This window comes from Zootoca vivipara, chromosome 11 (assembly GCF_963506605.1).
Source record: "Zootoca vivipara chromosome 11, rZooViv1.1, whole genome shotgun sequence".
Classification (NCBI taxonomy): Eukaryota; Metazoa; Chordata; class Lepidosauria; order Squamata; family Lacertidae; genus Zootoca; species Zootoca vivipara.
The window spans coordinates 37,647,287-37,661,924 of NC_083286.1; the positions used below are offsets into that span (position 1 = coordinate 37,647,287).

The window sequence follows — 14,638 nt, forward strand, 5'->3', positions numbered from 1 at the left end:
AAAATTAAGTTTAGGATAGGTTTTTTAAACACCTAGTAGTTTAAAGGCAGTACTTATAGTTATTGCATTTTATTGTATGGTAAATTTGAGAGAAGAAACCAAACGGGAGAAATGATTTTCACTTTTCCAGTGTAGCAAACATTAGTATATTGAATGCATTACAATTTTTATCATATGCTTAAACCTACACTAGGTGAGCTTGTGAACAAAAAGATCCCAGGAAAGTAAAAGGAGGTTGCTCCAATAAAACATTAAACTCAAATTGACCTTGACCTTACTACAAATATGTCAGCTAAATCAAGCTGCTCAGATGCCTTGTGACTTCCCTTAGCCATGCAAAGCAATAACAATGTGCCGAGCAGCAGGAGACACAGCTATCCTCTGAATATCACAGCTGGGAACTGACAACAATTGCATCATCAGAAACCCAAAGTGTGTTCCCACAATTTAGTTCCAGCAAACAGCAGGCATTCCTGCAAGGATTTATGTTGAAATGAACACTATAAAGGTAGCAAAAATGGGAGTTTTCATACTTGGGAATAAAGGACACCTAAATAAAAACCATAAAAGCTCTGTTTGAGCTCAAAGATACTGTTTACAAGTGTACTTTGGAATCAATTATCTTATTAATAAGTTAATGTTACCAACATCATGCGAACCCAAACCTTTTTTTAAAATCCCAAAATGTTCTTAAAAACTCCAGCATTTTAAAAAAAACCTTATTATTTTTGCTAACATTTTAACAGCACTTGACCATGGACAATTCAGAAATATCATTTCACGTTGTACTTGGACAGATGGCATACCCAGGTCTGTGATACCTTTAAACTACATGTAATAATTTTGCCTGTACTCATCTTCATCAAAATGTTCAATGATTTGTTAATACAGTACCGTAAACAAATTTACAGATAGGGACCAATGGTCTCTTCTCTCAAGCATGTAAATGACATCAGGTGTGATATATCTAAGCTGATTCATGTAAGGTAGGGGAAACAATTTTAAAATGGAGATCTGCCTTCTGGACTAGGAGAACAAGCTATAAGACATGTACTATGAATGCTGCCTTGGCCAAAGCATAAAAATCCACCTTATGAGGCTTTAAAATATACGGTACTGGGACTAACCCATGTAGTCAACTGATTGAGGCGCATTTAAGGGAAATGTTGCTGGAGGAGCTGCTGTTCTTGCTGAATGAGCAAAAATCTTGATGGGTGGAGGCAAATGAATGATTGAATTATACACTTTGAGCCACCTTGCCAACATGGTGGATGGAGGAGGCTTTCTTACCCAAGGAGGAAGGGTAAAATATACTAAGAGGAAATCTGACTGGCGGAAAGGCTTGGTATATGTAATGCAGATTTTCAATGCCTTCTGCAAGTCTAATGAATTTCATATTCACATTCAGTTGTATAGCTTTTCCTTAACCACACAATTATTGCTAGATTGGATAAAATTAGCCAAAACTATTAGACTGGACAAAATTAAACTTGGATATAATATTCCTTTTGTCTACGACAGAGGACAAAAGACTATTGCATCTGAGGCACAGAGGTACTGCCTAAGTTACATTCTAGCTTTCAGATACTTCATAAACCAATTATATAGAGTCAGTATGTGGACCGAGAACTCCCAGAAGTGCAAGCTGGATTTCGAAGGGGCAGAGGAACCAGAGACCAAATAGCAAACATGCGCTGGATTATGGAGAAAGCTAGAGAGTTCCAGAAAAACGTCTACTTCTGCTTCATTGACTATGCAAAAGCCTTTGACTGTGTCGACCACAGCAAACTATGGCAAGTTCTTAAAGAAATGGGAGTGCCTGATCACCTCATCTGTCTCCTGAGAAATCTCTATGTGGGACAAGAAGCTACAGTTAGAACTGGATATGGAACAACTGATTGGTTCAAAATTGGGAAAGGAGTACGACAAGGTTGTATATTGTCTCCCTGCTTATTTAACTTATATGCAGAATTCATCATGCGAAAGGCTGGACTAGATGAATCCCAAGCCGGAATTAAGATTGCCGGAAGAAATATCAACAACCTCAGATATGCAGATGACACAACCCTGATGTCAGAAAGTGAGGATGAATTAAAGAACCTTTTAATGAGGGTGAAAGAGGAGAGCGCAAAATATGGTCTGAAGCTCAACATCAAAAAAACCAAGATCATGGCCACTGGTCCCATCACCTCCTAGCAAATAGAAGGGGAAGAAATGGAGGAAGTGAGAGATTTTACTTTCTTGGGCTCCTTGATCACTGCAGATGGTGACAGCAGTCACGAAATTAAAAGACAGCATCTTAAAAAGCAGAGACATCACCTTGCCTACAAAGGTCCGTATAGTTAAAGCTATGGTTTTCCCAGTAGTGATGTATGGAAGTGAGAGCTGGACCATTAAGAAGGCTGATCGCCGAAGAATTGATGCTTTTGAATTATGGTGCTGGAGGAGACTCTTGAGAGTCCCATGGACTGCAAGAAGATCAAACCTATCCATTCTTAAGGAAATCAGCCCTGAGTGCTCCCTGGAAGGACAGATCGTGAAGCTGAGGCTCCAATACTTTGGCCACCTCATGAGAAGAGAAGAATCCTTGGAAAAGACCCTGATGTTGGGAAAGATTGAGGGCACTAGGAGAAGGGGACGACAGAGGACAAGATGGTTGGACAGTGTTCTCGAAGCTACGAACATGAGTTTGACCAAACTGCGGGAGGCAGTGCAAGACAGGAGTGCCTGGCGTGCTATGGTCCATGGGGTCACGAAGAGTCGGTCACGACTAAACGACTAAACAACAACAACAACATATGCTTTAAGGTCCCTTAGACAACCGCAAAGGTCACTGAACTGACCAGACCCACTTAAAGAGCTGTACGTGTTTTATGTATTTATTTTTATAGATCAGTTACCATAACTATCTCCAGAGCTGCATTTTTTTCAACTAACGTATCTCAGCAATTTCTAAACCATATTTATATGGTTCATACCTCTTGTAGGAGCTTATCCAATTTGTGCTGTAACTCGAAGAAGTATCGTGAGGTGATGAGGCCCTGATGAGATTTATCCAAGCAATCACGAGCCAGCTCAATGATCTGGTGGTGGGTGAAACTGAGAACTCCATCTGCCAAGGGGAGGACGTTATCAGGGGAGTAGTTGGTGATAATCTCCTGAAGTCGCTCTTCCATCTGAGCAGTAGCCTATCAAAACAAGTTTAATGGGTTTAATCAAGAAGCTATTAAACATACATAAGTTTTAAATTAAAACCCTTGCAAGACAAATAGACCTGTAAACTTGATTGATTGATTGATTGATTGATTGAATTTGATAGTCACTTTATCTTGCCCAGGAAAACTCAAAGCAACCAACCAACCAGGCAACAACCAGGAGCGGTGCTAGGGCTTTTTGCGCCCTAAGCAAAACACCGCTGATGCCCCTGCGTCCCCTCCATTGGCGGGAGGAGCGCGGGCCAAGGGGGGAGCTCGGCACCCTCTCGCCTGTGGAGGGGACGCTTTGAGTTCCACAGCGGTGGCAGCTGCATTGAGCTGAAGGCTTCAGCTGCGGGCGCTGCCGCCGCTTGCTCACTGCAGCCGCTGGGGAGCTCACAGCGTCCCCTCCGTGGGCAGGAGGGCGCTGAGCTCTCCTTTTGGCTTGTGCTCCTCCCGCCTGTGGAGGGGACGCTGGGGGCTCCTCGGCGAGCGAGCGGGTGGCGGCCATAGCTGAAGGCTTCGGCTGCGGGCGCTTGCCGCCACTACCGCCGCTGCTCGCTCGCTGTGGCCGTCGCTGTGGAGCTCTCGGCGTCCCCTCCATAGGTGGTGGTGGCGCGGGGGTTTTGCGGGGCAGGCTCGGCAGCACCCCCTCCATTTCCGTGCCCTAGGCAATGGCCTAGTCCGCCTAAATGGACGCACCGGGCCTGGCAACAACCCCCACATAGGAGAAAAAAAGAAATGCATTAAAAAGAGACAATGCATGTATTTTTGTAACCAAAGGAAATCCTTAATAAAAATTATTATATATATATCCTGCCCATTTCTAAAAAGGCCACAGATGGTGATCATACAGGCCATACATACTAGCCTGGCTTTCACGTTACATGAAAACATGGTTTAATGTGAACAAGAAATGTGCTTGTACACGTTACTCAAAAGTTCTTGTGGCACTCCTCCTTTTTGTGCTGCTACCAGAGGACAAAACCAGCCAGAGTCTGGCTTGTCATGTAGTCCAAAGGAGGGGCTTGTGGTTTGTTTCCTCCAAACAAACCACCAGAAGTAACCACTTTAGCTTGTTTTAGCTACAGTGCAGCAGGAGTGGAGAAAGCGTATTATGCAAACATTTGACCAGCATACAACAGCACACTGCTCATTCACATTAAATCAGCTTCTTTTAACTATGGTTTAATGTGGTGTGCAAACTGGGCTGTAGAAAGAGGTAAAATTTTATCCCTCTTTCAAATGACCTGGCATTTATTTAAGAGATTTATACTGTACTCTCTTTAGAGGAAATATTCTACAAAATGGACTGTAGTACATTATAAAACCTTTTAAAGCACATAGCCAGCAAAACAAACAACATTAAAACCACTAGCATAAAGCAATAACAACCATACTCCAGTTAAATGCAGTTAACTCACCAATGCACAAATCAAATGTTTTGAGAGAAGACGGGTTTTTAAAACCTCCTTTTTAAAATTAAGACATGGGTCTTCCTGAATGCTAGAGGAATTCCATTTCATAATTGTACAGCAACCACAAAAAGCCCAATTACTCTGATAATTCAATACTAATAATAACTACACTAAAAATAAACATATATTTCTAAAGCACACACTTGCAAAAGTTGCTTCCACAAAGTTATACATGCTGCTTCCACAAGGATTCCATGTACTTGCAAGGAATTATCAGGGCTGTGTGTCTTCTAGAAAGTTATGTACCCTGTGTAACTGTTACCATAAAACCAAAGTTTTTTGGAAGGTGGAGAGAACTATAATGCAACTTTGGCATGATTCTTTCTGAGACAGATGAGCTGACAAATATTTTAAAGAGTATTGTTGCTTTATGATAGCATTTTTGGCTTTAATAAATTAATTTGATATACCAAATATAACAGAACACTTTTTTTTTAGAACACAAGTTTCTTATCAGGTCAGCTTTAGAATGCAGTGAATACTCATCTTTACCTTTGGGAATCTTTCTTTGTATACATGGTTCATCATAATTATTTCATGGTCACAGCAGGCAGGAGAACGTCCAGGGCTGCAAGTAAAGCAAAGCCAATCATCCCCTGGATCTTGTACTGAATGAACTGAAAATGAGGTCTATAATTTATGTACTCTCTTCTGTCGGCAGTCAGTATTATTATTATTATTACAGGACGAGTGGGACTGCAACAAAATGTGGCAGACTTAGTCCAGGGATCAGCAACCTTTTTTGACCGTGGGTGGGTCCACCATCCCTCAGACCATGTGGTGGGCCGGACTATATGTTTTTTTTGGGGGGGGGGGATGAACGAATTCCTATGTCCCACAAATAACCCAGAGATGCATTTTAAATAAAAGCACACATTCTACTCATGTAAAAACACCAAGCAGGCCCCACAAATAACCTAGAGATGCATTTTAAATAAAAGGACACATTCTACTCATGTAAAAACATGCTGATTCCGGGACTGTCTGTGGGCATTGAGAAGGCGATTGGACCGCATCTGCCCAACAGGCCTTATATTGCCTACCCCTGTCTTAGTCACTGTTCTAGTCTGTCTGCCATGCCTTCCTCTGCAATTCTAGTCAACCCTCCAACCTGTTTTTTTGTCCTGACCCCTGTACCTCGTCATGTCAGCCAGCTTGACCTCTGAACATGCTTTTTTGTAAACTGATAAAAACAATGTTTTCGAGAGCTGGGAGTCAGCCCGCTCCCAGTTTCCAGAAGTGTAGGCATGTTAATTTGCTGCAGCAAAATCAACAGTGTCTTGTGACATTTTAAGACTAACTTAATTGATGATGCATTTGCCAGTCTGAGGGGCACAATATTTTTTAACTCATTCCTAAATACTGTAGATGTAAAAGGCTGCTTCCACCTTTCCTACTTTATAAGAAAAGAGGAATGAGCAAGTATGTATTTCCTAAGGCTAGCCACCTGATATGCGCCTTGTATCAAAATAATTTATGTGGGTTCTAAAACTTTATAAAGCAGGTTTACATGAACTAGGAAAACAGGTTCTAGTACACACATATCACTAAATCCTCATCAACTATCTTTAAAGTAGAATCTCTGCTCTGTTTTGTTAGGCCTATGGCCAAATTCTGTAAGATGTAATGTAATATAATGAAATATAATGTAATGTAGTTGCACTGCATTTTCATTGGGGGTGGGGGGGACTGTGCAAAAGACACAGAATTTCACGATAAGTATACATGTTGACTACTGGAGAATTCCATTTTATGCAACAGAGCCTACTGACCTCTGAATAACAGGACCCAGTTGTGACTCTTGCACACCAGCTATGTCACTCTAGCCAGGTTCTACCAACTACTGTCCTCTTTCTACTTCATTCAGAATCTATTTGCTTATTGTATTTTGTCCCCTCTCAAGCCTCTACATGGCTAAGGGTATTTAAGGAGTCGGGATGGTACAAAAGGAGCAAAGTGCATATGTACATTAGACTGACTTGTTTACACTGACACTAACACTACAACTCACTGTCTTTTCATATGGAGCTGCTGTTTCATTAAATCTAGAGAGTGACCATAGCCTCCAGAATACATGTAACACAGTTCAGAATAAAAGTTATCCTTCTCAAGTAACTGGGAATCAGAAGAATGTAACATTTCAATCTATGGAGCTAAGGCAGGAAATCTCTGCAAGTAGTAGTTTCAGGAGACACTAGTTTTATATTAAACTAATGCCTTAAATATTTTGATTGGGTTCTGAACAAATGAAAAGATCACCTATATTTCTTTCTCTTTGTTGACAAGCTTCACCTCTACTGAGAACAAGAGAACTTCAAATTCTTGAAAAGAGCAAACCTACCACCCTATAATTTGGTTTCTCAACAAGTAATCTAATTCTCTACAGATTGTGAATGTAGCTTTTTTATTCATCACCATAATGTACTCAGAACTTTGGGAGAGGAAGAAATTTAAATTAAATATTTTTTGTGATGGTAGGAATTCTGAATAATTTATGTTGCCATGCAGCACATTTTCAATCATTTCAATAGATATACTGAGAACATTTTGAAGACTGTTGAGCTAGGAAGCAACTGAAATGAAAATTATAAACTTAACTGTGAAGGTCATGATTTCACATTTCTAAGGGTGAGGCTAGTGGAGGACCATTTGAAAACTAATGTGCATTTTTTTAAAAAGCATAAGACACAATTAGCTCTACATTTTACTGCAATTCAAACATTAGTAAAAGTTCAACAAAAAACATACCATTTTATCCAGACTTTCCCTGACACACAATTTTAGACCTGTTGTATGTTTTGAATCTCCACATTTATTGTATTGCTTTACTGTTTTTCATGTTTTACATTCATGAAGACTGCCCAAAATATTAAGAGATTTAGAAATACTTTTAAACAAGGTAACAAAATATAAAACAATCTTATAGTAGCATGCATAAAAAGTATAGTATCTCATGAGTTTCCACATGAAGACATCATTTCAATTTCCTGGCAGGTCAACCCACCTCAGGCTTCTGGATCGTGGCCGCATTTGAGTGGTCCTACATCTATTATCACTGGCAATGCTTTCAGTGGCACAGAAATGTTTAGACAAAAAATGTAGTTCGTCTGGAGTTGGTTGGTATGGTAACTGGTGCAACTTCTCTTGGGAGGAACAGGATGACTGCAATAAACATGTTGGAAGATAAATTCGTACCATAGCCCTAAAGCCATGTCAAACATTTGTATGGATTGTACACAGAATAACTTCCTTATTCCTAAACTTTCTGAACACAGAAAATAAAAATGCAACCTTAAGAGATTATAGAACCAATCACATCATACAAACACTTTATATGCATCTGTACAGATAGAGCCTTGCAATTTCAAGGACTCTTCCTGTGTATTCTTTCAGCCCTTGCATTTAAAACAGACAAAACTGCTAAGCATATGTATGAAAATAGTATAACATGATCATCCATTAACTACAGCTATCCTTTTTGATTCGCTGTGCTGTAATGCAACTTTAAAGATAATTTAGTGCATAAGGTGACTTATCAAGATGATGCGTTGGAAAGTTACAGAAGCAATTTTCAGAAGCAATTTTGAGGAAGGCTTATAGCACAGTAGTAGAGCACATCTTTTGCATATGAAAAGTCCCAGGTTCAACCCCTGGTGTTTTCCAGGTAGAGCTGGGAATAACTCCCACTGGAAACCTTTGAATGCTGCTGTCAGTGAGGGTCAACATTACTGAGCTTGATGGACTGGCTTGGTATAAGGAAGCTTTCTATATTCCTATGTTCCAGATTCACTCCACTTAATACACTTTCCTACATGAATATTTACTTTGGTGTAGTAAAGAGGCACATTTGCTTTGCAGAAGGAACACATGATGGGGAGCAACAGTTAGTTTCCTTCTAACAGGTTGATGCTGCTTCTAAATCCCGAGGCAGCAATACTTCACCTTTCTGGAGAAATGCCTTACATAAATTTTCTATCCAGTCTCCAAGCATGTGTTCAGTCAATTATTCAGAATCACAAAGCAAACATCTGTATAAATCTTAAAGACCAAAATAGTTGCTTGCTTGAATATTACTATGAATAGATTTTCTTTTGAAATACTATCCTCTTTGTTTAAAATCTAGGATGAAAAAGCAAGAGTAAAAGAGTTTTCTATTAATTTTACCTTACCTATGCTTACATACAATCCTTAAGTTATTTGTGCTGACAGCTTCAGATTGATCAATTAAGAACAGGCACTGGTCCTGTTAGCTAGGGGTGATGGGAGTTGTAGTCCCAAAACATCCGGAGGGCCGAGTTTGCCTATGCCTGTTTAAGAACATGAGAAGAGTCATGCTGGATCAGGTCACTGGCCCATATAGTCCAGCATCCTATTCACGTAGTAGGCCTGGAACCTTGGGAATGCTACAACTATGATTTAGACTGGAATGTGAGAGGTGTGGAATGCCAATTCTGGGGGTTGTACAGGGCGCTGCTAAAATTTGAAACCCCAAGGTCTTCCACTACCTGTGGGAAGCCTGCAAGGAGGACCTGAGCGCAACAGCACTCTGCCCACCTACAATGGCCAGCAACTGGTTTTCAGAGGCATATTGCCTCTGACAGAAGAGGTAAAGCATAACCATCACGACTTATAGCCTTCTCCTCCATGAATTCATCTAATCCTCTTTAAAAACCATCTAAACTGGTGCCCGTAGGTCCACAGTTTAACTGTGCACTGTGGGAACAAACACTTTCCTTTATCTGTCCTGAATCTCCCAATATTCAGCTTCACTAGATGCTCACAAGTTCTGGTTTAATGAAAAGGAGGCAGAAACATTTTTCTCTACCTATTTCCTCCATGTTATACATAATTTGATAAGCTTTTCTCATGTCACCTCCTATTTGCATTTTCTCTAAACTAAAAAGTTCAAAATGCTGCAACCTTTCCTCACAGGAGAATTGCTCCATCTCTTCAATCATTTTGGATGCCCTTTTCTGAATCTTTTCCCACTCTTTAATATTCTTCTTGAGGTTTGGAGACCAGAACTGTATAAAGTATTTCAATTGTGGTCACACTACAGGTTTGCATAACAGCATTATGAGATTGTCACAAAACTTTTTCACAGCTGCCACACACTGGAACTACATCTTTATTGAGCTGTCCACTACAACCCCAAGGTCTCATTCATGGCCAGTCACTACAAGTTCAGACTACATGAGCATGTGTGTGTGTGTGTGTGTGTGTGTGTGTGTGTGTAATTAAAATGTTTTGCAACAACATGCATCACTTTACACTCGTTTGCACTGAACTGCATTTGCCGTTTTACTGTCCATTCATTTCTGTTGGAGCATTTCACAATCTCTTTTTGCTTTAACAAACCCGAACAGTATCATCAGCATGCTTGGCTACCTCACTGCTCACCCCTAACTTCAATTCATTTATAAACAATCCTTGGGGGACTCCCCTTTCTCCATTCAGAGAACTGCCCATTTATTCATACTCTCTGTTTTCTGCTAATTACCCAATCTCTGACACACAAGAGGACCTCTCCTCTTAGTCAATGACTGCTAAGTTTACTCGGGAGACTTTGGTGAGGGACCTAATTGAAAGCTTTTTGAAAGCTCAAGTATGCTATGCCAACTGGATCACCCATGTGAGCTTGTTCACAATATCAAAGAACTCTAATAGGCTCGTGAAACTGGTCTTGCCCTTGCAGAAGCCATGCTGGCTCTGCTTCAGCAAGGCTTGTTCTTCTATATGCTTGGTTAGTTTATCTTTAACAATACTTTCTGCTAGTTTTCCCAGGCCAGATGTAATTTCCAGGATCTCCCTGGATGCCTTTTTAAAAATTGGTGTTATATTGAGTGCTTTCCAGTCCTCTGATGTGAAGGCTAATCTGAATGACAAGTTACATATTTGTGTTGGAAGATCAGCAATTTCACATTTGAGTTCTTTGAGAACTCTCTGGCAAATGCCATCTGGACCTGGTTGGCAATTTGTCAGTTTTAATTTTATCTATGTTTATTATTCAAAGCCATCTTCCCAATGACAGATAGTTCAAAGGCTTTATATTAATTTTCTCAACATAACAGTTTACTCACTACCAGAAAAAGTTAAAATAGTAAATATTTTGACAAGCATAGTGGGGTGGGCGATCCAATCAAATTCCTTTAAAATGTTAATAGATGGTATTGCTGGGATAGAGCCTCCCTCTATCTCCCTATAACCCTACCCCTACTGTAGATACTAGTAGAAGTCTACATTATTGTTTAAAATCTTACAAGGGCTGAATCTGAGAATATATTACATGCAGAGGCTATTTATTTATTTATTTATTTATTTATTTATTTACAGATAGTTGTCACTACTACTACTACTAATTATTATTAATTAATTAATTATACCCCGCCCATCTGGCTGGGTTTCCCCAGCCACTCTGGGCGGCTTCCAACAGAATATTAAAATACAATAATCTATTGAACATACCGTGTTTCTCATATTATAAGACATGTCTTATATTTATTTTTTCCTCAAAAACACACACTATGGCTTATTTTCAAGGGATGTCTTATTTTTTTCCTCCTCCTCCTGCCGTGGCCAGCATTGCTGCTGCGCCTATCACTATGTCTTATTTTCGGGGTATGGCTTATATTCCTTGAATGCTTAAAAATCCTGCTATGGCTTATTTTATGGGTATGTCTTAAAATATGAGAAACAGGGTAAAAAGCTTCAGTTACTTACTGAAACAGTTGAGCTTGGAGTATTTGTACCATAGCCAGAAGAGGGGAGAGATGCCAGTGACCAACGTCGTCCATCAGTCCTGTTGGGAATTTGAGTTAAGCCACATAAGACAACTGTTAACACTATTATACAAAAACTGTTGGAATAGAATCCATGAAATGTTGTGGTGTACCATGAGGAAATACAGACAAACTCATAAGCAAGCATTTTTACAAGGCACTTTTTAAAAAAGCACATGAAATAATCCAACTGTGAATGGGATGTTTTAGGATATTGGTTAGAGACAATGCAAAACAGGAACAGGATGGAGGAGAGACCAGTGCCCGACCATGGCAGTCTAGAAAATGGAATGTACATGGAAATGTATCTAAAATGCACCAAGAATTACAGCAGCTTGACTTGCACAACTAAACATTTTCATAAAATTTTAAATTTTGGTAGAACAAAACATTTACCATGTAGGACAATTTCAAATTCTGCTACATGTAGTCCACATTAAGACATAGGACCGCCAACTCAAATTTTCAGCTGGATGAGGCCTAAATACTCTGCTCATGTAACATGTGCATTTAGTGCCTGTGTCCTCTGCTACAGCACTACCATCCATGTCTAACAGGAGACTAAAACTGTTTCACAGACAAAAGTAGAAAATAACATACATATTATATGCACTGTCTGCATCCAACACAGCTGATAGCCCTGTGATTGGTAATCAGTGCAAGGGGGGAGGGGGGCAAAGCAGGTAAGCTTGCCAGCACAATGGTGAAGAGAGCTCCTTCAATGCTGTCTTCCTGGGCTCCAGTGCTGAATGGGAGCCTTTTACATTTTTGTGACCCATGTGACCCGTGTATGCTGCTTAACTAATAGTGGGGGGGGGGGAGGCCAGCTTTCCCTACCCCACTTTGGCAACAATGTTCTGAGAAAAAGGAAAAACCCTGGCTTGGCTGGTTTGTTTTTAGGCAGTTGGCAATCCTAGTAGGAAATTTACAATCAAATTAACAAAACACAAAAACAGAGTAGTAAGATTTCATGACAGTTACCTCTCGTTTCGATGCCCATGACTGCATTATAATTGTACAAAGTATATTTAAAAAACAAATGAAGAAGTAGAAGAACAACTGTCTAAATATAAGTGCATGACAATCAGCACAAACAGCCTCAAAATATATGGGGACGTACCCAAAGGCATTTTGCAAAAGATCTTCCAATCTTCCAATTTTACAACAGATGTAAAAAGAAACACAACTCTGGGGTGGGGGATCAGTGGCACTCCAGATTTTGTCAGGTTACAACTCGCATAATCCCTGATCAGGCCTGGCTCTAGGTGCAGTCCTGGTGGCGCAGGGCGCCTGGGTGCCGGGTTGGCGGGGGGGGGGGCACTGCGCGGCAAAGCCGTGCTGCATGCTGTGAGGGCGGGGGCGCCTTAGCGAGCTCCGCGCCTCAGCGCCAGGGCGCCCGACCTGCTCGAGACGGCCCTGTCCCTGATCAATAACCACGGCAGCTGGGGCTGATGGGAGTTGGGAGTCCAACATAAGGAAGGCCACAGGTTCTCTATCCCTGACATAACTGAATGATGCAGCTTTGTTGTTTATGCAAAGTCCATTCTCTATCTTTTACAGTACTCAACTTAGGTAAGTGTAACGACCTGCTTTTATTTACACAAATACCCTGTTGGTGATTTTTTTCATAATGCTACAACAAAGTGTCATCAGATCAAGGTGACCTCTAAAGTGGAAGTCCCATGAAGTCCTATTTCCCATGAAGAAACAGGGAGACACCAGTCTTGCTACGTTTCCAGAGAAGCCCAGAAGAGCAAAAAGTGGCATCCATTCAGTAATAGGATGTATGAACTTTTGCTTATTAGAAATTTGTTGTGTTTTAAAGAAAACTGCTGTGTTGAATAGATCAGTTATTCCCATTCTTTTCCCCACTGTTGGACCACTTGGTTGCTGAGGGTCTTGGTGGACCACTTAAATTATTTTTCTAGTTGTTGGAGCAATTGTAATGTGCTGTGCTAGATGCTGTAATGTTTTTAATAGTAGCTTTACAAGCATGCCAAAGACCATCTAAATGAAATTAATGGACCACTGATGGTCTTGTGACAGCCACCCCTTTCATGTTACCATACTATGTTTTTTGCTCTGCTAACTTCCTCACTTGCATGGTGTGAGAACCAAGTCTCATATTGTGATGTATCCTCACAGGTATTTCAGCATCCTTACTATATACACAGCAGTCAGCTAGTGATGACAATTTCACTGATACTGTTGGAGGGGTAAAGAGGAAGGGAGTGCTGGGCGCTTTACTAGTATAATGGCACTTTGCCACTTCTAGCATGCTCATTAAGCTATGAAAACAAAGCAGTGAAGAAAATGCATTGTGTAAGACTTGCTCTAATCTAGAAGGCAGGTGGATGGGAACCTCTTTCTAAAGAACAGATTATTTCCTCACTGAAAAACAGATTGCTGCCAAAAGTAGTAATTCAGAAAGAAACATTTCTATGAACACAAATATATAATTTTAAATATTTAAAACACATATCCTAAACACGTAATGACAGTACAGTGGTACCTCGGTTTACGAACACCTCGGTTTACGAACTTTCGGTTTACGAACTATCCTAACCCGGAAGTTAGTAAACCGAGGTGCCGGAGGTCTACTGAGTGTCCGATGCCTTCGGGGAGGCCGGGCCTTCGCTCCGATGCCTCCTGGAGGCCCGCAGCGAAGGCCCGGCCTCCCCGAAGGCATCGGAGCGAAGGCCAAACCTCCCCAAAGGCATCGGGGAGGCTGGGCTTCGCTCCGATGCCTTTGCGGAGGCTGGGGAGCCGCGAAAGCGGTCCCCGGCCTCCGCAAAGGCATCAGAGCAAAGCCCCAGCCTCCGGAAGGCATCGGAGCCGGGACTTCGCTCCGATGCCTTTGCAGAGGCCGGGGACCGCTTTCGCGGCTCCCAAGCCTCTGCAAAGGCATCGGAGCGAAGTCCCGGCTCCGATGCCTTCCGGAGGCCGGGGAGCGTTTCCGCGACTGGGCTGTGCAGCCGCGAAAGCGGTCCCCGGCTACCGGAAGCCGGGGACCGCTTTCGCGGCTGCACAGCCCAGTCGCGGAAACGCTCCCCGGCCTCCGGAAGGCATCGGAGCGGCTTCGCTACAATGCCTTTGCGGAGGCCGGGGAGCACTTTCACGACTCTCGCCGGCCTCCGCAAAGGCATCGGAGCGAAGTCCCGGCTCCGATGCCTTCCGGAGGCCGGGG

The 14,638-nt window shown here is 41.6% G+C and overlaps 1 protein-coding gene across 12 annotated transcripts in view; it reads right to left on the reverse strand.

Annotated features, from left to right (window-relative positions):
- Positions 1-14,638, reverse strand: part of MAST4 (microtubule associated serine/threonine kinase family member 4) — a 216,539-nt gene that overhangs the window by 47,515 nt on the left and 154,386 nt on the right. For all 12 annotated transcript variants that reach the window (XM_035099909.2, XM_060280257.1, XM_035099907.2 and 9 more), the window contains 4 exons: positions 11,393-11,471; positions 7,677-7,834; positions 5,165-5,240; positions 2,979-3,188 (listed from right to left, as the gene is read on the reverse strand). In XM_035099909.2, the coding sequence (XP_034955800.2) occupies positions 2,979-3,188; positions 5,165-5,240; positions 7,677-7,834; positions 11,393-11,471 (523 nt within the window). The remainder of the gene's footprint in view (positions 1-2,978; positions 3,189-5,164; positions 5,241-7,676; positions 7,835-11,392; positions 11,472-14,638) is intronic.